The sequence below is a fragment of the Mobula birostris genome, chromosome 22 (assembly GCF_030028105.1).
Source record: "Mobula birostris isolate sMobBir1 chromosome 22, sMobBir1.hap1, whole genome shotgun sequence".
NCBI classification, from domain to species: domain Eukaryota; kingdom Metazoa; phylum Chordata; class Chondrichthyes; order Myliobatiformes; family Myliobatidae; genus Mobula; species Mobula birostris.
In genome coordinates, this window is record NC_092391.1 from 52,031,513 (window position 1) to 52,059,277 (window position 27,765).

The window sequence follows — 27,765 nt, forward strand, 5'->3', positions numbered from 1 at the left end:
TTTGTTTTAAATTCCAGTTTTTATTACAAAAAAGTAACTGGTCCAGGTCTGCTTCATTTCAGCTGTACAAAACCTGTAAAAAGGATCCCAGTCGTATAGAAGGGAAACAGTAAACTGAGATGCATTGGATAAATGTCTCAGTGGGCTAAATTTCAACAGGTATTTTGTTTTAAACACAGGTTTCAGAAGGTAACCCTCCAGCACAGGGGTTCCCAACCTGGGGTCCACAGACCCCTTGCTTAATGGTATTGGTCCACGGCATAAAAAAGGTTGGGAACCCCTGCTCTTGCATTTACATTTGCTGCTTGCAAGGGTTTAACATGCATCTGCATTTAAATTTTCAGATATTACACGGTGATCCACAAGTCAATGCTTCAATAACAAGCAAACAGCACACACTGTTAGCTTCAAACCCTGAACTACAGATCAACTTGGTTCAGTGGTCAGGCAAGTCTCTCCAGCAACTTCACACAATTCTATAAAATCCCCAGCAATCTCTCATTCTAAGCCAAGAGCACTCTACCTCATGCTACAGGAATATTTACTCTTTTAACCAATGTCAGAAAGCTGGTCGTATAGCCATGGTGACGCTGCCATCTCTGGAGCTACAGAACATAATCCAGTTGCTGCATCTCTAACATTTAAGTGACTTCATTAGCTGTGTACGTTGGGGCAGAAGGTGGATGGTACTGCATAAATGCATATCTTTCCTTCACACTACACCACGTGAATTAATGGTATATGCTTGTCCTACAAGGAGCAGTAGGATTATTCAGACAGACAACCAGGCTTGTGGTTGGTATGAATCAATGTGTCAGGATGGAGATTAAATAAAATGTTATGAGGAAAACGGTTTATTAGCTATTTCCCATTTATTTTGCACTGTCCCCAATTTAACCCTAACCTAATCAGGGGCAATTTACAATGACCGATTAACCTACTCAGTACGTCTTTGGACTGTGGGAGGAAACCCCACACATTGCACAGAGGACGTAGAGAACAGTGCCAGAATTGAACTCTGAACTCCAGACTGCCTCAAGCTGCAATAGTGTTTCCCAAACGAAGCGTCAAACATTCAAACTACGTTGACACTGAACAATATGTTGTTTCGATAATCAAATGTGAGCAGCCACAGATTCTCGAGAAGCTGACTCTGATTACATGCATCTCAATGGCAGAGGCAAATGGAGTTCCATCACTGACCTCAGATACTAGCACTGACAAGTTACACAGCAGAAACTCTTTCCAGTATTAAATGCTGCTTACTTCTGTCTGCTACAAAGATTGTTGGAAAGAGGGCCTGAAAATCAAATTCTGAAACAGCTGCAGCCCAGATAATTCTGGTGAAACAAGGGAAATGGACGATGTTTTGCCATCTTGGTTGGACCTTTAAAACAAATCAAAAAGGCAGGCTTGTGCACTTTGTGGAAATCAACAACATAGAGGACGAAATTCAATTCAGTCATGTGGCCATTATAAGCCAATGACTGTGAGAGAGCTTCAAACTGCCGCATCAGAGGAACTTTGTGGAGCTGATCATACAAACTTACCACGGACTCTATTATTAACTACAATTGCACTAACCAATTCGCTTACTGCATCAATCATGGTCTCTTCCGCCATGGACTCCAACCATCAACCAAAGGGTCTGAAGACCCCGATCTACAGAGACGGCAGTGAACATCTGAAACTTCTTATCAAGACCAAAACCTCCCTTTGGTGTGTAGCCCCTCACCATTTTAGTGTCATTTTCCTGTATTTGTCGCTTTATTCTTCGCACTCTGGGATAGAGTTAAGCAATGAAACACTGGGAAAGTGCTACCGAGTTGCCGACTGTTTAATCAGGTTATCAATCCAATGATACCACTGATAAATTAAAACACTTTCAGCAAACATGTTAATATTGATTTAAATCATGCATGAGTCTAGAGTCGCTCAGCAGAAGGGTGAAGGATGGGACTAGATGTCTGCCCTGTCAGTATTTAAAGCAGGCCTGCCTCTTTGTTCTTAAAAATTACATTTGGCTCATACAAACGGATACCTGATAATGAACACTGTAAATCGTCAAAGAACATGGCCACAAGATTTACCAAGTACTTTTATATAGATTGGAATCTAGAAACCAAACAAGTACAAGTCCCTCACATTCACAAAGGACAGAAAACAAACACCGAAAACTCCACAGCCTCCCCTGGAGGTTTAAAAGCAAATGCAGTATTAACTATACATTAGCATGTGGCTATTTCATTGGAGACATTCAAACTTTAATTTACATCAGTCACATCAGATTGAGTTAAAAGACACTGGAAAAGAATTAGCAGACACAGCAGCATTTCCTTTAAGATTAAGTTTTATAAACCCGATCTTTTGAAAGTTTCACAATCTCACAAGCATTTTCCATCATAAGTCTTCATAGGCAGAAAATCCAGTCCAATTCCAAGGTATTGCCCAAGTATCTTGGACAAAATAAGGCTGCACAGACAGGGTCCATTTGTACAGTAACGTACCCAGTCACAGAGGATGTGCAGACGTGCCAAGACTGAACATAGACAGCTCTGACTGGCAATTTAGATAGTAATATTCCACTGAAAACTCTAGCATGAAATATTTTAATATCTGTGCCATTGTTATAGCATTTTATTGTTATAAATGTTACCCTCCCCCAAAATCTCTTCACTGCTCTGGGGAATTTCATCATAGCTGGGCAAGGAGTACAGTTAATGAAGAGGGCAGGGAGAACCCCAGCCAATTATTCCGAACAGCGAAACAAGACAGCAAAACAAACAGTGCATATCACAACCAAAGTCGGACAACCTGTCTGCTAGGTCAGAGGTCATCAATGGAATCGGGTCACTGTACAACCCACCAGGGATCATGTTAAATTGCAACACTTCTGGAATCTGGTAACATTTTCTTTAGTTAATGTAAGTAAGCCTGACAGTGAACTGTCCAGGTGGTGGATTGGGTTGTCTTAGCTTACTGAGAGAAAGTTAAACCGCGATGTCAAAAACAAAAAGGTAAACCTTTAACCTGAAATAACTTGCAGGAAATTGTTGAAGAGATGTTTCAAAAGACCAAGCATATTAAACTTATTCATTCTATAGTCACAGTAGCTCATATTCCTAATGTTTTCCTGTGTTTACAATTTAACCCAATGTTTCCAATTACTGCAAAGCAATTAAAGTGGATGTTTATAATCTACACTCATAACCTCATACTCCCAGCAGCAAATTTGGTTTCAGTGGTGAAAAACAGAATGAAATGACAAAGAAAGACTACATGAGACATGATTGAAGTGGCTGTACAGTATACAAAACCTACAGTTCAGCTACTGAACCAACTGTAAATTTCCAGAGAGCGTCAAATATACAACCACTTTACAAGGACCAATAATCTTCCAAAAGGAAACTTACACAAAAATGATTTCCAAAACAGTAAAAGGGATTTACGATCTTTTCTAAGGTATAAATTGATCTAGAGTAAAGATTTTCTGTACAGTTGTGGCACTGTGAAGCAATTTGACAGTGCTGCCCCTAGATTGCTGTCAAATGTAAAACTATGTCCTCGAAACAAGATGATAAACTGTAACTGAAAATAAACTGTAGAAAACTGAATGAGTTTTAAGGTGTACGCACACTAGTCACATCTCAATCAGTAACTCATGTACCTAATGCCTTTGCTCTTTTAAGCCCATCAGCAATGTTACCAATTCCAGCGAAGCAAATTAAAGCGTACTTAGAAGGAATTTGTTTTGATTTTTCAGGATCTGAATTGATTGGAGCATCAAAAGTCTCCTACAATGTAACTCCCGGCCTCTACAAAATTCTGTTAAACCCACAGACTCCCAACATACTTCAAAGGGTGTTAATATAAACAGCAGTAAAAGATCATTAACAGTGCGCAAAAGGGTTTCAGTCAAGTGACAACGTAATAAAAGCGGTTGCGACCAGATACTTTTCAAACTGTTTCTTCCATGCTGAGTGTCTGCACGTGGTTAGACCACCCTTCGGACTTCAAAAAATCTCTTCAGATAGTAGATCTGTCCAAGCGTCATAGCAACTAGTACCAGAGCTTCGAAGAATGACCAGAGCACCACTCTGCTGTTTGTGTTGTCATTGACTGTGCAGGAAACAGAACAAACAGCAGTGAGCAAGTTAAGACCATAAAACTATGAGACTCCCCCACCATCGAGAAAACATCCTCTCCACATCCACTCTATCGAGGCTTTTCAACATTTGATAGGTTTCAATGAGGCCACCCCAAAATCTTTTGAGTTCCAGTACGCCCCAGAACCAAACACTCCTCAGATGACAAGCCTTTCAATCCCGGAATAATTGTCGTCAACATTCTTTGAACTCTTCCCAACGTCAGCACATCCTTCCTTAAGTAAACCACAATAAAACAAACTACCAAACTGGGTTTTAAATCACTATCAGATCATATTGATATATCCACAATTCAGGAATCATGAATACCCCTCTCCCTTCACACCAGAAGTGTTTTCATTCTTTGTAATCCATTGCACAGCAGCTAGTGCTGCGGCCAGATTTTATTCTGCTGCCATATTCCAATGGAGACAGACAGGAGGAATTACACCAACATGATGACAGTTAAGGGGACAAACTAGCAAATGATAGACCAGAGGAAATCATAAATCACGGGATCAGTCAAGAAAGTGAAGTCAGAGACAATGGCACTGGTGGGACCTTGTAAACTGCTATTCCTCCTCTTGCATTCTTCTGCCCCGGACACTGAACCAGCAATACAGTATTTTGGTTTATACCCAACAAGCCACATTAGGAAACCACATTTATCAGTCTCTCTGGTGCCGCCCCTCCTTTTCTTCTCCCATGGTCTGCTCCCTTCTATCAGATTCCTCCTCCTCCTTCAGCCCTTTACCTCTTCCATTCATCACCTCCCAGCTTCTCACTCCATTCCCTCTCTCCCACCCACCTTCCCCCTCACAGTCTCACCTATCACTTTCTAGCTTGTCCTCCTCCCACCTTCTTATTTTGGCTTTTGCCCCCTTCCTTTGTAGTCCTGAAGAAGGGTCTCAGCCCAAAATGTCAACTGTTTATTCTTCTCCATAGATGCTGCCTGACCTGCCAAGTTCCTCCAGCATTTTGTATTCCTAAAACTCCGCTTACACAGATGATAGTTTCCTTTTACATTTTAGAGATAAAGCATGGAACAGGCCCTTCTGGTTCATCGAGCTGCACCACCCAACGAACTACCGGTTTAACCCCAGCCTAATCATAGGACAATTTACAATGACCAACTAACATACTAACCATTACTTCTTTGGGCTGTGGGAGGAAACCAGAGCACGCACTAGAGGGCACGTACAAAGGACGGCGGTATTGAATTCCGACACCCTGGGCAATAATAAATGTTCGAGCTCGATAGCGTAGCCACTTGTAAAGCAAACCTTCCACTAAGGGTCAGGAAGGATCAGCCTCTGGGAAATCATTAACTAGCCCAGAAACAAGGTTAACACTACGCAGCGCACTAAAGCAGAGATGCACTTACTTGCTCTGTGTATCCGCTCACGCACTTCCATGTACTCCTGCTCGTGCTTCACCGCCGTCATGGCCACAGCCAGCTCGTTGATCATTTCTTCCAACTTGTTCTGGTGAGCTTTAGCGAGAAACAAGATCAACATGAGATCTCCCATATCCTGCTGTTACCCTCTGGTCTATTAAAGCCATTCCTCGCAGCAAACAGGCAACCTTCCAAAGCTCCACAGCGTGCAGGTGTTACCTCAAACACAACAAGCAAAACCCAATTTGGGAAAAGACTTCCACAACTTGTAAAATATAAAAAGTTTGAGAATGTTGGAAAGAATAATAGGTTTATCAAATGGTGAACAAGATTCAATTCTGTGGTACGATAAAAATAGCTATAAAAAATAACAGACTTACAGTGGCAAATCTTTGCTGTTCAATACTGACATTCATCACATGGTCACGATTTTAAAAAAATAATAAGCAAAATATTATCATGGTAAAAAGGCTGCAGTAAATGCACATTAATGAAAAGGCAAAAATGCGTGTCAGGGTGGAGATACATCTCCACCAAAGGAGACGTAAGGCACTCCTCCCCTCCGCTAGCCTGCAGGTCACCCTTGGGCAAGGTGTAGCACCTGCTTAGCCGCCCGATCAGGGTCACGTGAAGCCACAGAGCAGGAGGTGGATGGTCTTATAAGTAGCTAGTGCATGTCATAAGTCCTGATTATGTGACCATTGATAATGGCTGGGGTCATCCGTCTTGTAAAGGCACTGCCCAGAATGCAGCAATGGCAAACCATTTCTGTAGAAACATTTGCCAAGAACAATCATGGTCATGGAAAGACCATGATTGCCAAAGTCATGCCAAAAAGTAAAAAAATCAAAGTGTGTGACCCAAAATGTCCACAGTGAATCTGTCATAGCTACAAGGACTTTAGCTGTGATTAAGGACATTATTACAACTGATTCTTTGTAGTTCTGCTGCCAAAAGCTTCCAAACCATCAGTCGCTTTGCCCATTTTCACACCTTATCACTGAGTTAGTATCGTTAGCACACACAGCCAGCACACAACACTGGGAAATGCCACAACGATTCCTGTAGTCCAGAGGGAAAGAATTCATTCCCAAATGTAAATGGAGATTCCACAAGCCAGTTGCATCAGCCAAGAATTAGGGAATTGTATACAGAGAAAAAAAGACAGCAAAGAGGTGCATTAAAAACGTTAAGTTGACATACCATCCCAAGTATTCCCATCACCTGAAGGGAAAGGTAAACAGAAGGACAAGGGATAAATACAACTCCAAAGTAAAGGAACAGAAAGCAAAACAGGGCAATGAATTCAATGTCTTGATATTATATGTGTGTCCTCGGCTTTCAGAAATGTAGCCTTATGCAGTTCAACATTTGCACTGGCAGATGTACGTAGACACAGGCACCAAAGTGAAAATGCCTGAGGAATGTTTACAAACAGCTGCTAAAGACCATAAGATAATATATAGGAGCAGAATTGGCCCGTTGAGTCTGCTTTGTCATTTCATCATGGCTGATCCATTTCCCTTTCAGCCACAATCTCCTGCCTTTTCCCCGTATCTCTTCACGCCCTGACTAATCAAGAATCCACCAAAGCTGCCTGTGGTAATGAATTCCACAGATACACCACAATCTGGCTTTAAGAAATTCCTCCTCGTTTCTGTTCTAAATGGACTCCCTCTATTCTGAGGCTGTATCCTCCAGTCTTAGACTCCCCACACTTTAGGAAACATCTTCTCCACACCCACTCTATCAAGGCAACATTTAATAGGCACACACTGGCTTGCTTTAGCACCAAGAGCTATAAACTCATCGATGTTAGTCATGGATAGAGGACACTCAGCCCTTCACCAACATACTGACCCATTCATATTAACCCTCATCCTCCAGCACTGAGACCACAGCCTTCACTAGTTTATCTAAACACCTCTTAAATGCTTTAGGCAACTGTTTCTACCTGTTTCCCAAGATGCATTCCACTCTCTGGCTGAAAATTTAACCCTCACCATTACCTTCTGGTTAGAAGAGGTGAGGGGAAGCTGGGTGGGGGTATGAAGTGAGAAGCTGAGAGGATGATAGGCGGAAAAGGCAAAGGGCTTGAGAAGGAGGCATTTGATAGGGAGAAAGGGAAGGAGGAGGGGTACCAGAGGGAGGTGATAGGTGAAAAAGGCAGAGGGCTGGAAGAGGGGGCCAGCATCTGCAGAATCTGCTGTTCTATGATTTTTAACTATGTTATCTACCTGCACCACCCCCGTCACTGACATGACATTTAGACTGGCCCTTTATTCCTCAATACTCCCAAGGTGTTTACCATTGATACATGCTCCAACCTCAATAATACACCCAAAGAACATCACCATTTCTCAGCCCATTCCACCAACACCCAGTAACTGAACACTACCCTCCACAACATTAACTTCACTGGTCTGCGAACTTGCTGATCACGCCACCTACATCCACATCCAAATCACTTACATTTGTTCTAAAGAAGGCTGCCAGCACTGCTGCCTGTGAAACACCACCACAGTACCATCAGACACACTAACCCACCCCTCCACACCCCAATCCACCACTACTTTCACTTCCTGTCAGAGTCACCTATGGTACAGACAGCTGTGCCTAGTCTCACTTTATGGACAGTCATTCTATAAGCCATCTTATGTATTTATATTTATTGTGGTATTTTTCTTAATTATTCCACTTTTTATACTACTGTGTTTTTTTGTGCTGATTTGGATCCAGAGTAACAATTATTTTTTCTCCGTTACAAATGCGTATTGGAAATGACATCAAACAACCATGAATCAGCCTCAGTATCCGACTGCCAGGGCAATTTTGGATCCAATTCCCCGGCCTGCTGAGGCTCCCTAAGAACCCCAACAGTTTGGCCCAGTCTCCCAAGTGAAACCTTGTCGAAAGCTTTACTGAAGTCCATGTAAATCACATCTGTGCTCTCAAGAATGTACCAGGCAAAGTCAGACTGGCAGCCCACAGGCAGTCACTGCCACATTAACTGTCTCTGGTCAGTCCCCGACTTTCCAGGCGATCATTAATCCTTTCCCTCAGAATGTTTCCCTAATACTGATGTTACACTCACAGGGAAAACCCTGTGGTTACCAGGCTTTTCTTTGCTGCCTGCATTGAGAAGAGGAACCATACTTGCTGTCCTCCAGACATCTAGAACCTCACGTGTCAGTGAAGATTTAAAACTCTCAACCAGATCCGAACAATCCCTTCATTTCAACATTTAATCCCAAGTGACAAGAGAGAGATCAGACCCATCACTTCAACTATTGCATCACCAAACTGGGATAAGATTCCAATCAAATGGTAAAGGCCACTCTAAAAATAGGTTTCTCGGATTAAATCAGACCTCTTGTATGCAGTAGCAGGTAATTAAACATCTTTCATCTCTCTGAAGCCCAGACACACACAAGGGAAATCTTACACTATGAATCCTCTGAATCTTTAGCCAGGACTAAGCCATTTTTTTCTACTCCTATACACCTTAAATCATATCCTAAGATCTTTGGTGAATCAATTGGGCAAAGAATAACTGCACAATAAATTACAATTTACCCAATGAGTCTTACGTTAATTATTGTTCATTACAACCCTTGATACTTGAATCTCTCTCAGACCACTGGAGCTCACACTGAACAATCTTCCATACACAAACGCAGGTGCCTAGCCGCATAACTAGAATTGCAGAAACAAACTTCATTGTTACACTTCAACAAAAACATTCTATTCTTTAAAACAGATCACCAGAAACAAAGGTGTCTACTGTGACAAGAGCCCAACTGGTGCACAAATACCCTTTAGCAAGAGGTCCGCATGCGGCCCACACCTTTGTGACTCTGACCAATTGCTGTATGCGACCTTGACCCATGTTTTTCTGCGACTCTACCCACATGGTCCCTGCCTGCTGTACCATTGGGGTAGAAAAGACAAACACAGAAACAGCAGCAACTGGACAGAAAGTGAAATTCAAAACACATCAGTTCCTTCAGAATAATTTCCTGCCTTGCAACTAAGAATCTTGGTTTAGGGTAAAGAAATTCTGAAACTATCCCACTACCCAAACAACAAAAGCAAAGCCAAACAGCCTTTACATGGTACTTCAGATATAACTCTGCACAATCCACATTTTCCTGTTAAACCCTCCAAATATCAAAGAACATCAAATTGCAATAGGAAGCAGTTGAGAGACGCGTAAACAGATTGGTTGAGTTGAATGGCCTGTTCACGTGCCTATAACTTACATAGGTGAACCCCAGGTCTTAGACACCAAGGAGAAGGGGCCAGGGCAGGATTTTCACCACCCATAACGACCCTGCAGCTCCTGAGGTGATGGGATTGGTCAGCAACTGGCCACCGGTCACTGAGCTCTTCCCTTTCTGGCCTGTTCTAACAATGAAAATATTCAATTGCTGCAAAATGCAACTGAATTTGGGCAGAAAATCAGGGCAAAATGGGGGGACAAGGAAATAGTGGATGAACTGAATAAGTATAAGTCTTTGCTGTGGAAGACACTAGCATTTTGGTGGAAGTTCCAGGTGCCAGGGGTCATGAAGTGTGTGAAGCTACCGTAACTAGGGAAAATCTGAAGGTAGGTAAATCAGCTGGGCATGTTGGTATACACCCCAGGGTTCTGAAAGAGGTGGCTAAAGAGATTGTAGAGGCACTAGTAATGATCTTTCAACAATCACTAAATTCTGGAATGGTTCCAGAAGACTGGAAAATTGCAAATGTCACTCCACTCTTCAAGAAGGGAGAGGGGCAGAAGAGGGCCAGTTACTCTGACCTCAGTGGTTGGGAAGTTGTTGGAGTCAGTCTCAAGGATGAGGCCTCAGGGTACTTGGAGGCACAAGATAAGGCAGGCTGTAGTTAGCATAGTTTCCTCAAGGGAAAACCTTACCTGATAAATCTGATGGAATTACCTGAAACAACAAGCAGGATAGATAAAGGAGAATTGGTTGACAGGTACGTGGAATTTCAGAAGGCCTTTGTCAAGGTGCCACACACGAGGCTGCGTAACAAGCTACAAGTCCTTGGTATTAAGAGGAAAGATTCTAGCATGGATAAAGCAGGAGACAAAGTGGGAATAAAGGGAGTCTTTTCTGGCTGGATGCGGGTGACTGGTAGTGTTCCACAGGGGTCTGTGTTGGGACAGCATCTTTTTAAGTTCACCTTATACATCAATGATTTGGATGATGGAGTTGATGGCTTTGTTGCAAAGTTTGCAGATGATATGAAGACAGGTGGAGGGGCAAGTAATTTTAAGGAAGTAGAGAGGCTACAGAAGGGCTCAGACATAGTAGCTGTGGAGGCCAAGTCTGCGTGTATATTCATGGCAGAGGTTGATAGGTTCGTGACTGGTCAGGGCATGAAGGGATACGGGGGAAGGTAGAAGACTGAGGCTGGGAGGAAAATTGGATCACAGAAACATAGAAAAACTACAGCACAATACAGGCCTTTGACCCACAATGCTGTGCCGAACATCTTACTTTAGAACTTACCCCAGGTTACCCATAGCCCTCTATTTTTCTAAGCTCCATGTACCTATTGAGGAGTCTCTTAAAAAACTCTTATCGTATCCACCTCCACCACCATCACTGGCAGCCCATTCCACACACTCACCACTGTGTAAAAAAAAACTTACCCCTGACATCTCCTCTGTTCCTACATCCAAGCACCTTAAAACTGTGTCCTATCTTGTGATAGCCTTTTCAGCCCTGGGAAAAAAGCCTCTGACTATCCACACGAACAATGCCCCTCATCATCTTATACACCTCTTTCAGGTCACCTCTCATCCTCTGTCACTCCAAGGAGAAAAGGCCAAGTTCACTCAACCTATTCTCATAAGGCATGCTCCCCAATCCAGGCAACATCCTTGTAAATCTCCTCTGCATCCTTTCCATAGTTTCCATATTCTTCCTGTAGTGAGGTGACCAGAACTGAGTACAGTACTCCAAGTGAGGTCTGACCAGGGTCCTGTACAACTGTTACATTACCTCTCAGCTCTTAAACTCAATCCCACAGTTGACAAAGGCCAATGGAATGCACCTTAACCACAGAGTCAACCTGCACAGCAGCTTTGAGTGCCTATGAACGCCGACCCCAAGATCCCCCTGATCCTCCACACTGCCAAGAGTCTTACCATTAATACTGTATTCTGCCATCATACTTAACCAACCAAAATGAACCACCTTACACTTATCTGGGTTGAACTCCATCTGCCACTTCTCAGCCCAGTTTTGCATCCTATCAATGCCCTGCTATAACCTCTGACAACTTTCCACACTATCTGCAACACCCCCAACCTTTGAGTCATCAGCGAATTTACTAACCCATCCCTCCACTTCATCATCCAGGTCATTCATAAAAATCACGAAGAGAAGGGGTCCCAGAACAGATCCCTGAAGCACACCACTAGTCACCGACTTCCATGCAACCACTCTTTGTCTTCTGTGGGCAAGACAAATCTGGATCCACAAACAAGGTCCTCATGGACCCCATGCCTCCTTACTTTCTCAATAAGCCTTGCATGGGGTACCTTATCAAATGCCTTGCTGAAATCGATGTACACTACATCTACTCTTCTACCTTCATCAATATGTTTAGTCACATTCTCAAAAAATTCAATCAGGCTTGTAAGGCACAACCTGCCTTCGAAAAAGCTATGTTGACCATTCCTAATCATATTATGCCTCTCCAAATGTTCATAAATCCTGCCCCTCAGGATCTTCTCCATCAACTTACCAACTACTGAAGTAAGACTCACTGGTCTATAATTTCCTGGGCTATCTCTACTCCCTTTCTTGAATAAGGGAACAGTATCTGCAACCCTCCAATCCTCTGGTACCTCCCCCATCCCCATTGATGATGCAATGCCAGAGGCTCAGCAATCTCCTCCTGCACCTCCCACAGTAGCCTTGGGTACATTTCATCCGGTCCTGGAGACTTATCCAACCTGATGCTTTCCAAAAGCTCCAGCACATCCTCTTTCTTAATGTCTATATGCTCAAGCTTTTCAATCCGCTGTAAGTCATCCCTACAATCGCCAAGTTCCTTTTCTGTAGTGAATACTGAAGCAAAGTATTCATTAGGTACCTCAGCTCTCTCCTCTGGTTCCATACGCACTTTTCCACCGTCACATTTGATTGGTCCTATTCTCTTACGTCTTACCTCTTGCTCTTCACATACTTGTAGAATGCCTTGGGGTTATCTTTAATCCTGCTCACCAAGGCTTCTGGCTCTCCTAATTTCATTCTTAAACTCCTTCCTGCTAGCCTTATAATCTTCTTGATCTCCATCATTACCTAGTTTTTTTGAATCTTCGGTAAGCTTTTCTTTTCTTCTTGATTAGATTTTCAACAGCCTTTGTACACCATCGACCATGACGAAATGGCAGTGCAGACTCAATGGGCTAAATAGCCCAACTCTGCTTCAATATCTTATGGTAATAGTTAATCTGACATACTGCAACAATAAATGGTGTGCAGCAGTGTGACAGTGGCCTTGTTTAATGAATTGAGTTCAAAAGCCAGAAGTTAACGTTGCAACTTTATAAAACCCACGTTGGTGGTAGCGGCAAATAAATTAAAGGCTTTTCAGAGATATTTTGATAGGCACATGGACGTAAGGAAGACGGAGGGATTTGTAGGTACGAGGGATTAGTGCTTTGGTGTTTTTGATTTGTTTTTTCTAGCTGCTTTGGCACAACATTGTGGCCCAAATGGCCTATTCCTGTACTATCCCCATCGCTGCCCATCTCTACCAATGTTCCAGTTACCAATCCAATGGCCCCACCCTACTACAGTAACTGCGAAATCCCACCTTCCGTTTCCATGTCGTGTCCTTTCGGTGCCTCTCCAATGTCAATCGTGAACATGACTATTTTGGGGGTCATGGTAGACATTCTGTTACTGAAACAGAATTTATACGTCCCGTCCATGTGCGCAGCAAAAGTGTACTTCCCACTGGACTCACGGTCCCCCTTGTAAATATTTTTGCCATCAGGTCCCGTAATCTGCAAAAAAAAAAAAAAAAACAACCACTGAAGTTCTTGCAAGTATGACACTCAAAATAAAATGTACATGGAAGGAAGACAGATACTTGATACAACTCCAAAGGACATAAAACAGATTTAAGCAGCTTTATCTGCAGTTTCCATGTGGATAAAGACATGCACATTTGCCATTGCCCCAATCAGCCAATTAAACGGTGAATAGGATCATGAGACCAGGAGCAGAATTAAGCCATTCATCCCATCAAGTCTGTTCCACCATTCCATCATGAATGATTTATAATCGGAATCAGGTTTAATATCACCGGCATACATCGTGAAATTTTTTGTCCACAACCCCATTTTCCTGCCTTCTCTCCATTGCCTTTGACGGAATGACGAGAAATAACTAATTGGTATTAGAAGATCTAATTAACGACATTTTCAACAGTGTGTAATCACCCCTCTCCCTCGACCGGTTTAAGATGGTGCTGGTGAAGCCCAGTGACTACTTACCGGCGGCAAACAAAACTAAGAATACAACTAAATACTTTATTAATAATACCTTCTCTTATAAAACTTATGGCAAATGATCACAGCAAATAATGGAGAGGCAAGTGAAGACAGGACTGAGTTGAGGGTCAAAGCGTGTGGGATCGAGGCAAAGTCAGAGCGAGGAGAGGTGAATTCAAGGCCAGTCCACCTAAACTAAGAGCGAAGTTTGATCAACCTAAGTGCCAGTCTGATTTAGAAAAGCAGGGTAGGGGCCAAAACTTGGTGGCAGGGTCCAGGCCCAGAGCATATAATTGCAACAGGGATTACCTGATATTTGAAAGATTTAAACACTGGGCCAGATGGATTGAAAAGGCGGGTGTATGGACAAGAGGCAAGACTTGGGTCAGTTTCTGCTCGCTGCTTTGCAGTGTTTACTCTGCTCTGAGCTGAGGCCAAAGCCTGCTCCAGGCTTTGTGTCCATGGACTCACTTTTGTTCTCAGTGCCATTTGTTTATTTATTTGCACAATTTGTCTACCAACACCCCCCCCCCAGCACATTGGGTGTTTGACGGTATTTTTTAAACAGGTTCTTTGCTTTGAGGCTGCCTGTAAGGAGACGAATCTCAAGGTTCTATACTTTGACAGTAAATGTACTTTGTACTTTGAAACAGACAGCATATCTCCAATTCCTGTTTAGTCCCTTGGCTGAAATCAGAGGTCCTGACTTGACAAAACATGTGGAGATGGAACCACAGCCCTTAACTAAAACATAAAAAGAAAAGTACTGAGTAGGAAAAGAGCAACCACCAAATCATGATACAGTTATACTGAAAAGGTGATGTAAACACATACATACAAGCAGTTTCACTTGCACATCTGATCAGTATGAAGAGTCTCTAAATTAAACAACCAAATCACCAGACATACAGTAATTTAGTTCTCCAGACTCACTTTCTCACAGATAACAAAACTGACAGAATGAGAAACCATCAAGCACGTGCATGGGTACTGATTGAATTTACTAAAACTCTACAGCCCAGCGGTGGGGCACAGATCTATCAGATCTTTAATCAGAATCCATGGCATGCTGTGCACTGGCCTGAATACACCATCATTTCTAGTGGAGTCTAACGTTCCGAGTTCCCTGAGCTGTAATTTCAGCATCCATGCGGCAAGTACTGTTTTGGGCCCCTCATCTAAGAAAGGAAATGCTGACATTGGACAGAGTTCAAAGGAAGTTTGCAAAAATGATTCTGCGAATGAAACGGCTATCATTTGAGAAATGTTTAATGGCTCTGGGCCTGTACTCAATGCATTTCAGAAGAATGGGGGAGAGGACCTATTGAAATATATCAAATGTTAAACAACTTAGAGTGGATGTGGAGAGAATGCTTCCCACGATGGGGGAGTCTATGACCAGAGGACACAGTCTCAGAATAGAGGGATGTCCACTTAGAACAGAGATGAGAGAGAATTTCTTCAGCTAGAGAGTAGTGAATCTGTGAAATTCTTTGTTACAGGCAGCTGTGGTGGCCAAGACATTGGCTATTTTTAAGACAAAGGTTGATATGCTCTTGATTAGTCAGGGTATGAAGGGATAAAGGGAGAAAGCACGAGATTGGGGCTGAGGGGGAAAATGGATCAGCCATGATCAAATGGCAGAGTAGGTTCAATGGGCTAAATGGCTGGCATGGTTAGAGCATTGGCTGATTGGTAGGAGGCAGCAAGTGGGAATAAAAAGTTTCTTTTCTGACTGGCTGCCAGTGACTAGTGGTGTTCTGCAGGGGTCGGTGTTGGGAACTCTTCTTTTTATGCTGTATATCAATGATTTAGATGATGGAATAGATAGCTTTGTTGCCAAGTTTTCAGATAGTATGAAGATTGGTGGAGGGGCAGGTAATACTGTGAAAAAAGGTAGGCGGCAGAAGGACTCATTGATTAGGAGATTGGACAAGAAAGTGGCAAATGAAATACAGTGTTAGAAAATGCATGGTCATGCACTTTGGTAGAAGAAATAAATGTGCAGACTATTTTCTAAATGGTGAGAAAATCCAAAAATCTAAGTTGCAAAGGGACTTGGGAGTCCTTGTGCAGAACACCTTAAAGATGGTGGCGAGGAAGGCAAATGCAATGTCAACATTCATTTCAAAAGGTCTAGAACACCAGAGAAGGGATGTGATGCTAAGGCTTTAAGGCAGTGGTGAAGCCTCACCTGGAGTATTGTGAACAGTATGGTACACCTTGTCCAAGAAAAGATGCGCTGGCATTGGAGATGGTTCAGAGGTGGCTCACAAGGATGATTCCGGGAATAAAACGATCACCATGAGGAACGTTTGATGGCTCTGGGTCTGTACTCACTGGAAGTTAGAAGGATGGGAGGGGGGGGGGGGGGTGACTCATTGGAACCTTTCGAATGTTGAAAGGCCTGGATAGAGTAAATGCAGAAAGGACGTTTCCCATGGCGGGGAAGTCCAGGATAAGAGGGCACAGCCTTAGGACAGAAGGGCCTGAATAAACCATCATGCCATTTAAATAGTGATGCAGAGAAATTTCTTTAGCCAGAGTGTGGTTAAACTGTAGAATTTCTTACCACAGGGAGCTGTAGAGGCCAGGTGGTTAGGTGTACTTAAGGCAGACATTGATAGGTTCTTGATTGGACACGGCAACAAAGGTTACAGGGAGAAAGCCAAGAAGTGGGGCTGAGGAGGGGAAAGAGGATCAGCCAGGATTGAATGGCAGAGCAGACTCGATAGGTCAAATGGCTTAATTTTGCTCTTATGTCTTATATTGCCTAAAATGCCTAGGGGCTTCATAATATGAACTGCAGAATGCATAGTTCTGCAAAAGATGGAGTGTTCTTTTCTTTGTGTAACATTCAGCTGTGATGTAGAATGCAAAATCTGAAAGGGCGGTGAAAGCAGATTCTCCGTAACTTTCAAAAGATAACAAATATCGATAGGCTGTGGTGAAAGAACAATGGAAAAATGAAGAGCTTTTACAACCACTGCACGTTCCTGTTAAGGTGAAGGACAAGACTTGCAGGTTCCTGGAACCCTGACTGACAAGTGGTACTGGGCCTCTAGTTAAGAAGGCAAAGAGGACTGGGCAGGCAAGGTGCAGCAAAATCCTGTGTGATTCTATAAGTATATTAAAATGGTGGCTAGCAAGAGAACAGGTGCCCCAAAAGTTCAGCAGAGCCTTCTGTGTGTAGAACAAAGGGAAATAGGAGATTTGTAATGAATATTTTTTCTCTGGGCTTTCCTGTGATTAAAAGAATGCAAGCTAAGGAAATGGGGGAAGTGAGTAGTAGTATTTTGCACCACGTATAATTCACATGTACTGAGGTACGGGGAAAAATCACCCATACAGAACAATTCGGAAAACAGTGCAGTGAGATTGTAAAAGGTAAAGCAGTAACCAAGTGTGTTATAAAATGCACTGCATGGCCATAACAAGGTACAGTGGTGTTAGAAAGTTTGTGACCTTTAGTTTTCTCTATTTCTGCTTTAGTATAACCTAAAATATTCTCAGACCTTCACACAAGTCCAAAAAGTAGATGAGGAGAACCCAATTAAACAAATAACACAAAAACATTGTACTTTTTCATTGAGAAAAATTATGCAATACTACATGTATTTGTTGGAAGTAGTACGTGAACTGTGGCTTTTTGTAACCAGTGCGATCTCCTTGAACAGCAATAACTTCAACCAAATCTTTCTGATAACTGTTGATCAGTCCTACGCATTGGCTTAAGAGGAATTTTAGGCCATTCCTTCTTACAAAACTGCTTCAACTCTGGAATGCTGATGAGCTTCCTTGCATGAGTTGCTTGCTTCAGATCCTTCCACAACATTTCTATAGGCTCAGGACTTTAACTCAGCCATTGCAAACGACAGAAGTTCTTCTGCTTTAACCGTTCTTTGGTAGACTGACTAGTGCATTTAGGGTCGTCATCTTACTGCATGATTCACTTTCTCTTGAGCTTCAGTGCACGGATGTACAATGTCCTGTCGAATTTGCTGGTGCAATTCAGAATTCATAGTTTCATCAATAATGGCAAGCTGTCCTGGTCCCCAGGCAGCAAAGCAGGCCCAAACCATGACACTGCCATGTTGCATAGATGGGATGAAGTTCTTCTGCTAGAATGCAATGTTTGCTTTTCACCAAACAATGCTTCTCATTACAGCCAACAAGTTCTGTTTTGGACTCATCCATCCACAGAACATTCTTTCAATCGCCTTCTGGCTTATCCACTTGGTCTTAAGCAAACTTTAGACAGGCAGTATGTTCTTGGAGAGTAGTGGCCTTCTCGCAATCCTGCCATCCACACCATTGTTGTTCAGTGCTTGCCTGATGGTAGACTCATGAACACTGACGTTAGCCAATGCAAGGGAGGCCTGTAGCTCCTTAGATGTCACCCTAGGGCTCTTTGTGACCTCCTGGATTATCACATGCCTTGCTCCTGGGAGAGATTTTTGTTTGTCAACCACTCGTGAGGAGAGCAGCAACAGTGTTGAATTGCTTTTATTTGCATACCACCTGCCAGAATGTAGACCAGTGGAACCCAAACTCTTCAGAAATGGGGTTGTATCCTTTTCCAGCCTGGTGAAGGTCCTCAAAAATCTCCTTTGATTGAGACATGGCATACTTCCAAAAACCCTGTGGTAAAGATCAGACTTTGATAGTGAAGATTCAGGTTTATGTTATTTAAATAGGACAGGGCCTCCCACACTCACAACTGACTCTAATTTCCCTTTTAAATGAACTGAATCCTAGGAGGCTCACATACTTTTTCCAACAAATACATGTAATATTGGATCATTTTTCTCAATAAATAAACAAGTATAATGTTTTTTGTTATTTATTTAGTTGGATTCTCTATCTAGGTTTAGGACTTGCAGGAAGATCTGATCACATTTTAGGTCATATTTATGCCGAAATAGAGAAAATTCCAAAGGGTTCACCAACTTTCTAGCACCACTGCAGATTGTCTGGTTGAGTGAAGGGAGAACCTATTTCTGAACACCTCAGAAACTGATTAAGGCAGATCAATATTGCAGATAACCCAGGGTGCTGGATTCAGTTCTTACAGTCTCCAAGATTGAAATGTAAAAAATGTTTTGCAGGATTTGCTTTTAAACTTAGAACTGCAAATAATGAGAGAAACTACAAAGTAGAGAACAATTTTAATAGCTTCACATGAAAAGGATGAGGTGCTAAATTAAATTGACATCTTATACATTCGAGAGATACAGTGCGGAACAGGTCCTCTGGCCCACTGATCCACACCGTTTAGAAACCCACCTATTTAACCCTAGCCTAATCATAGGACAATTTATATTAGTCTACCAACTCGTACACCTTTGGACTGCGGGAGGACACTGGAGCACCTGGATGAAACCCTCATTCACAGGGAGGATGCAAATGTATTCCAAGTGGTCTGGAGAATAACACTGGGGTTAAGCCCCTGTGGGATTAACATCCTCTGATTAACGGTTGGCAGGATGGAGTTGAGTCTCTACCAAAGGAGACGCAAGGTACTCCTTCCCTCCACCAGCCTACAGGTTACCCTTGGGCAAAAGGTATAGCACTGTTTAACCCTGCAAATTAAGGTCATGTGGAGCAGGTGGTGAATGGTCATATCCCAAGTCTTAGTTATGTGACCACAGAGACCAGGCAGACAATCTCTGAAGAGTATAGGTGGCCCCCGTTTTCCAAACATTCGCTTTACGACACCTCGCTGTTACAAAAGATCTACATTAGTTACCCGTTTTCGCTAACAGAAGGTGTTTTCACTGTTACGAAAAAAGGCAGCGCGCACCCAAACAGCCAAGCTCCTCCCCCGGAACCGCATTCTACCCGCCATTGCTTAAACATGTGCTTTATCTCGATTTATTTTGTGCATCCGTTAGCAAGATGAGTACTAAGGTATCAGAAAAGCCTAAAAGAGTTCATAAGGGTGTTACACTTAGCATAAAACTAGACATAATTAAGCGTTTTGATCGTGGTGAATGAAGTAAGGACATTGTCCATACGTTGAACTTGCCTGCGTCCACCATTCGCACTATTTATACGTAGAGAGAAAAAATCTTGAAAGCTGCCGATGTTACTGTTGGCTCTGCTCGTAGCAAAGTGGCCTCTCTTAGTCGGCATCCAATAATGGATAAAATGGAAAGTCTATTGTTTGAGTGGATTGATGGGTGTACAAAGTGTGGTATTCCATTAAGTTTCCTTATACTTAAAGAGAAATCAGTCAGTCTTTTCAATAAGCTGAAGCAGAAAGCACTGGACGATGGTAATGAAAGTGTTGCGAAAGTGGAATTTAAATGTAGTCATGGGTGGTTTGATCAGTTTCTGAGGCGAGGACAGCTTCATAGTTTAACGTTTACCAGACACAGTGCTGCAGCTGATACTGAAGCTGCCAAAAAGTTCCCAGCTGAACTGAAGAAAATAATTTCAGAAGGTGGTTATTCGTATAAGCAAGTGTTTAACTGTGACGAAACTGCTAATTTATTGGAGTCTTCCCGATTCTGGTAAGTGAAACTACACTGTACATACATTATTTCTACTTTATATAGACTGTGTAGTTTTGTGTGTTATTTGGTATGATTTGGCAGCTTCATAGCTTAAAGGTTACTGGAGAGAGTGTTTCCGCCGAGAGCACTTCCACCGTGTTTCTGCCGAGAGCGCTTCCACCGAGAGCACTGCCATGAGATTTTCGCTGCGCTAAACAGTGCTACAGGAAAGTATTTCTACTTTATATAGGCTGTGTATTTATCATATTATTCCTGCTTTTACTATACGTTACTGTTATTTTAGGTTTTATGTGTTATGTGGCATGATTTTGTAGGTTATTTTTTGGGTCTGAGAACGCTCAAAAAATTTTCCCATATTAATAAATGGTAATTGCTTATTCACTTTACGACAGTCCGGCATACAAACCGTTTCATAGGACCTGTATTTCCAATGGCTGGGGTCACTCATCTTGTAAAGACACTACCCAGAAAAAGACAACACACATCAAAGTTGCTGGTGAACTCAGCAGGCCAGGCAGCATCTCTAGGAAGAGGTGCAGTCGACGTTTCAGGCCGAGACCCTTCATCAGGACCCAGAAAAAGACAATGGCCATCCACTTCTGTAGAAAAATTTGCCAAGAACAATCACGGTCTTGGAAAGACCATGATCACCCACGTCATATGACATGGCACAAAACGAACGAATGGCACCGCCCTCCTCCCTTCCAGTCCTGATGAAGGGCCTCAGCCTGAAACTTCAACTGTGCACTCTCCATACATACTGCCTGACCTGCGGAGTTCCTCGAGCATTTTGTGTGTGCTGCACTGGATTTCCAGTATCTGCAGAATCTCTGGTGTTTATGAATGAATGAATGAAGTTTACAAGTGTAAAAGGCAACTCAACTGCAACAAGATCCCGAGTCTTTACAGGTTGGACATGAAGATGATTCCTCCTGTGGGAGAATCTGGAACTTCAAAGAGGGGAGGGAGGGGGTCACAATTTAAAATAAGGAGTCGCTCATTTAAGACAATCAAAGAGAATTTTTCCCTCTCACAGAGAAACTTTTCTCAGACTTCCAGTTGGGCACAAGTCTCAATTTTAACCAACATTGCAACGACAAATTCTGTCATCTACATCAGCGATGAATACTGCAAGTAGACAGAACGTTCAAAGTACATTCATTAGCGAAGTATGTATACTTTATGCAACCTTGAGATTTGTCTCCTTTCAGAGGGTCACAAAACAAAGATGCCCTATAGAACCCATTAAAAACAAAAGACCGTCAAACATTCAGCGTGCAGAGAAAAAAAACATGCAAATACAGCGAACAGCATTCAGAAATGAAGTTCACAATGCCAGGCATTATTGCAGCTGATTAAGAAGGCTTCAGTCCAGCACAGAGCAACAAGCCAAAATGGCCAGTCTTGTGTCGCAGAAGCCGATCATTTCAATCTGGCCCAGCTCTAAAATCACCAAATCCTCAGTTCATTCCTTGCCCTCTGTTGCTTTGATAAAGCCAGTAACTGACCTTACCAATTCAGCTTGGCCCTAAAGTCAAGCCTCAGATCATTCCTTGCCTCGGCTCTGCTGAATCAAATTACTTCAAGAGCATGGTGACCTGCCTCAATGACCACGGTCCAGCAGCACTTACACCCCAGTGATAGTGTTTTGAGAGGTTGGTGATAGAACATTAACTCCTGCTTGAGGAGTTCCAATTTGCCTATCAGCAGAACAAATCCACAGCAGATGCCATCTCATTGGCACTTCACCCAACGCTGGAACATCTGGACAGCAAAGGCGCTTTTTATCAACTACTCAGTACACTCAGTATTCAATACTATCACTCCATCAAACTAGTCTGCAAGTTTCAAGACCTTGGCCTCAATACCTTCTTGTACAATTGGATCTTCGATTTCCTTACTTGCAGACTCCAGACAGTTTGACTTGGTAACAGCATCTCCTGCACAATCTCCCTCAGCACAGCTGCACCATAAGGCTGTGTGCTTAGTTCACTGCTCTACTCACTTTACACTTACGACTGTGTGGCTAAGCACAGTTCCAACAGCATATTTAAGTTTGCTGATGATGCTACTATTGTAGGCCGAAGAAAGATGGTGACAAATCAGCATATAGGAGGGAGACTGAAAATATGGCTGAGGCTATACGACTAGGCTAGGGTTGAACTGGTTGGTGGCTGTACGATGCAGCTCGTTAGGTGGGAAGGGCCTGTCCCACACTGTACCTCTGAATAAATAAATGAACAAAGACTCTCCACTAGTCACAGGCCTCCAGTCAGACAGACAACCATCTACCACCGCTCTCTGGCTTCTTCCACAAAGTCATTGTCTAATCCAATTTACTAACTCTTCTTGAACGCTAAGCAACTGAATCTTCTTGACCAACCTCCCATGCAGGAACTTGTCAAATGCCGTGCTAAAGTCCATGTGAACAACATTCACTGCCTTTCCTTTGTCAGCTTTCCTGGTAACTTCCTTGAAAAATTCTATAGATTGGTTAGACACGACTTACCACGCATGGAGCCATGCTACCCTTAATTAGTTCATATCTCTCTGAATATCTCTATATCCGGTCCCTTGGAATACCTTCCAATAACTTTCCCACAATTGACGTCAGGCTCACTAGCCTAAAATTTTTTGGTTTATTTTTAGTTTTTCATAAATAGCTGAACAACATTGGCTATCCTCTGGTACCTCACCTGTCGCTGAAGATAATTTAAATATCTCTGCTAGGGCCCTGGCATTTTCTGCACTTGCCTCCCACAGGGTGTAACAGAACACTTTGTTACGCCCTGGGATTTATCCATCCTAATTTGCCACAGAATAGCAAGCACCACCTCCTCTGGAATCTGTCCATGAAGTTGATGCCATTTTGCATCACTTCTAAAGACTCGGTGTCTGTCTACTGAGTAAATACAGATGGAAAAAGTAATTTAAGATCTTCCTTATCTCTTTTGGCCTCATGCATAGATAACAATTCTGATCTTCCAGAAGACCAATTTTGCCCCTTGCAACCCTTTTGCTCTTAACATATCAGAATAACTTTTATTCTGACAGGCACATATAAGCTTTGTACTCTCTAAATTTCACTTTGAATGCCTCCCACTTACCAAGCACATTTTTGCCAGAAAATAACCTGTTCTAATCCACAACTGCCAGATCATTTCTGATGCCATCAGAATTGGCCTTTCTCCAATTTAGAATCTATTTGCATATTTACTTTGAAACTACTGGCACTGTGGTCACTAAATGCAAAGTGTTCCCTTGCAGATCAAGTATAGTTCTGTTTTATCCTTTTAAATGGATTTAACAGTACAAAGTAAATTTATTATTGAAGTACATGCATGTCACCATATAAAACCGAGATTCATTTTCCTTTGGGCACAATAGAATAAATGAAAGACAGCACCAACAATGCAGAGAAACAACCAATGTGCAAAATACAACAAATGGTGCAAATACACAAAATAAATAATAAATATTGAACATGAGATGAATCCTTGAAAGTGGGTCCATAAACTGAACAGTTTAGCGATGGGGCAAGTGAAATTGTTCCCTCTAGTTCAGGAACCTGATGTTTGAGGGGTAATAACTGTTCTTGGACATGTTGGTGTGAGTCCTGAGACTCTGTATCCCTTCAACATTTAAAGTTAGTATGGATAGGCACATGGATGGTAGGGGTATGGAGGGCTATGGTCCCAGTGCAGGTTGATGGGAGTAGGCAGTTTAAATGGTTCCGCATGGACTAGATGGGCTGAAGGACCAGTTTCTCTGCTGTACTTTATGACTGAGGAATACAGTAGATTCCAGTCAACTTAGCCATCGGTTAATTGGGGTAGCCACTTACTTGGGACAACCCTTAAAAGAACAAAAATTATTCAAAAATTAGCCAGGATTCCCTTAGTTAATCTGGGACACCATGCTACTTAATTGGAACAGGAGATTGTTGCCAGTTTCTAACTAGCGTCAGATATGTGCACTTTGTAGCCATTAAGACACTACACCGTGCTAAAAGCAAACAGTTTTTAAGTGGTGTCAATTGTGTGTGTATGTGCTTAAAAAGTAGTGAGTTTTGTCACTGATAGTTGGCGAGAGGTAACCAGCAAGACAATTCAGAACCGTTTTGCTCACTGTGGTTTCAAGCATTCAGGCTTGGAGATGCCAGAAACAGCTGGGAGTTAAAATGAAACAATTTCACTACTTCAATAAGATAGAAACTACGAAGAATTTGAAGGTATCATCATTCACCTTGAATGTTGCAATGAAAATGAAGATTTGGAAGACACAATCGTTGAAAGCATTGTATGAAAGCAGTCCATTATCTGCACTAGGTGCGTGTGTGCTGGCTTTGCACATCAACGGTCAAAAGAACATGACGAGGATATATTCCTCTGTAGATAAGTATTAGAACTATACTGCAGAAGGATTGTTAGTGTTTTCATTTGTACTGTATTTAATTTAAATACATAATTTGTTTCCTTGTTTCATCTTTTTTTAATCCTTATTGAAAGGAGAGTGCTCAGCTACTGTTAAAATGGAATTGGATTAGTATTTGATAACGCAGGGTGAAATTCAAAGAGTATGAGGAATAGTCAGATAATGGGTCAATGTGGTCACTCCACCAGTGTTACTACTAAAGACTGAATTGTCAGCATTTTGACCGCAGCTTTCCAATTTTATGAAAGAGTTGTGATAAACTCTGGTGGAAACACTTTCCAATTGCAGGTGGATCTGTATTCATTTCTGTAATCAAACATCGAAGGACTCAAACTTTAGATACGTTGGTCTTGATACATCATCTAGAGCAGGGGTCCACGGACCACTCGGTTAATAGTAGGGGTGGGTCCATGACATTAAAAAAGGTTGGGAACCCCTGATCTAAACTTAAACACTACTCTAATACTCTGATGGAAAAAGAGGGAACAAAAGATGGCGCAAAGAGAGGGATCTCAAATTAACAGATTTGTTTCCGCTTCTGGCAAGTGCCCTCTGCAATGTTGTAGTTGCAGAGTCAACTACACTCACAAAGTTCTACATTTGTACAGTGGAGAGCATTTAACTGGCTGCAACACTGTCTGGTATGGGGGGAGGGCGCAGGAGCTACTGCACAGGATCGAAGCAAGCTGTAGAGAGTAGTAAACTTAAGTCAGCTTTATCATATGCATTGACCTCCGTGGTATCCAGGACATCAAAAAGTGATGCCTCAAAAAGGCAGCATCTATCCTGAAGGACCACAACCACCCAGGACCTACCATCTTATCATTGCTACCATCAGGGAGGAGGTACAGGAACCTGAAGGCGCACACAGAACAAATCAGGAACAGCTTCTTCCCCTTCTGAATGGACAATGAATCCATGAACACTACCTCATTACTTTATTACTTGTAATTTACTTTACTATATAACATATATACTTAATGTAATTCACTTTTCCTATTATGTTTTGTATTGTACTGCTTCCGCAAAGACAACAGTCTTTGCACCATATGCCGGAGACACTAAACTTCAATATTGCCCAAATAATGAACCAAAGGTCCACCATCTCATCGATAAACTTGCACTATACTGAATAACAGCTATTAAGTTAATAAAAATGTTGCAAATACACAATTCAAGGAATGTTTAACATAACATATGGTCTCTTTGCCAGAAAGTCTACATAATAAATAAAACAAGTTTACAGACATTTTATGTTTTGTAGAGTATTTAGATTTGCAGAGGCAGTTATTGTCTGGTTAAGTCAAAATGAAACATTTACCTTCAAGATCTGGGAGGGACAGTACTGTACTCACCTGCCCCATCCTTGAGATGCTCCCATAACCAATTATCTCACTTTAAGGACTCTATCTTGTTATCCCATCTTCTCGTTGTTTATTGCTACTTATTTATATTTCCATTTGCACTGTTTGTCGTCTTCTGCACTCCGGTTGAGCTTTTATTTACTCTGTTATAGTTAGTTTTTTATAGAAATGCTGAGTATGCCCGCAGGAAAATGAATCTCAGAGTTGCATAGGGTGACACTTATGTTCTTCAATAACAACATTTACTTGGAACAGCTGAGAAGTGAGGGCGGGGATGGGGGGGGGTAACTTAGCGGGGCCCAGAGGTCTGCAAAACTCCTCTGCAAATTAGCTTGACAAGATCCACGTCTCTTTTCCTTTTAACCCTTCAATACCCGGAGTGCGGGTAACGCACAAATTACGGGAGATACTTTATGAACAAGTAATTTCGTCCTTGCGCTGATTGGAACAAGGGGATTTGTCTTTATTCTATGATGACCTGTCAACTAGAAACTAGTTACACCAAAACTTCACCAAATTACAGAAAAATCAAAGTTACTTTCCTTAGTAACAGCATTTTGTACATGTGCCGAATGAAGTAATAAGACAAAGTTCCTGCAGAAGCATGATGAACAAATTTGCTTGGCTGCTGTAGGACCGCGAGCACGGCGGGGAACCCAAAGTACCTGAGCCCGGCCACTGGTGAGGGAAGACCGGGTCCACACACTCGGGCCTTCCAGCCACGGGACGTTACCCGAGGAGCCGCCGTCCCCAAGGGGGGCACAGCAGACTGACCCTCCTACCACTGACTAGGCCTACGGCCTAGGGAAGCCGGGCGCTCGCGTTACCTCCACATCGATGTCCAGGAAGCCGCCCTCGGCCACCTCGAAGATCAAGCCCATCTTGGTGCCCGACGTGACCTTCTCGAAGAAGCACTCCTCGGCGTGCGCATCGATGCTGACGAAGTACGCGGAGGCACCGCACAGGTAAGTGAGGAGGCCGAACAGCACCGAACACTCGCCGAGCGTCAACATCTTGTGCCCGCGCTGAGGAGGCCAGCAGAGCCGAGCCCGCCTCAGCCACTGCCACGTCACCCCCGCCGTGCCGCAACACGCATGCGTGGCCCCTCTGTCCGCGTACTGCGCCTGCGCGCCTCCGGGTCACCCCGCTACCTAATGCGCCTGCGCACTCTCCGTTCACCGTTCCGCAGTGCGTTGGCCTTCATTTTCCCAGGCGAACTGCGCCTGCGCGCCGGTGAGGACTGAAGATGGGGGAGGCTGGCAATCCGTCTGTCAACCGGAGCCCGGTTCCTTCAAAGCAGGTCGTCATTTCCCCTGCACCTTACTTTCATCCAACTCATTTATTCCCCTTACAGTCTGTGTCTTCATCTCAATTGACTTATCTTTGT

General features: G+C 42.8%; 1 protein-coding gene across 2 annotated transcripts; it reads right to left on the bottom strand.

The window, feature by feature from the left end:
- Positions 1-27,474, bottom strand: tmed2 (transmembrane p24 trafficking protein 2). Of its 2 annotated transcripts, XM_072240747.1 has the most exons (5): positions 27,206-27,474; positions 13,381-13,573; positions 6,745-6,765; positions 5,530-5,637; positions 1-4,119 (listed from the first exon to the last, which is right to left on the bottom strand). In XM_072240747.1, exons 1-5 carry the CDS (start codon positions 27,389-27,391, stop codon positions 3,995-3,997), a joined length of 633 nt encoding a protein of 210 aa, XP_072096848.1. In that variant the 5' UTR covers positions 27,392-27,474; the 3' UTR covers positions 1-3,994. The 2 variants fall into 2 exon arrangements, with proteins under 2 accessions (XP_072096848.1, XP_072096849.1); XM_072240748.1 differs by lacking the exon at positions 6,745-6,765 and having other exon boundaries at positions 27,206-27,472.
- Between the last annotated feature and the right edge of the window lie 291 nt (positions 27,475-27,765).

Excerpts from the sequence above, each read along its gene's own strand:
- tmed2 (XM_072240747.1), bottom strand. The coding sequence starts at position 27,391 with ATGTTGACGCTCGGCGAGTGTTCGGTGCTGTTCGGCCTCCTCACTTAC. Across the intron at positions 5,638-6,744 it reads TGATGGGAATACTTGGGATG|CTCACCAGAACAAGTTGGAA; the intron begins GTATGTCAACTT and ends TTCTCGCTAAAG. Across the intron at positions 4,120-5,529 it reads TGAGCGGATACACAGAGCAA|TCAATGACAACACAAACAGC; the intron begins GTAAGTGCATCT and ends TTTCCTGCACAG.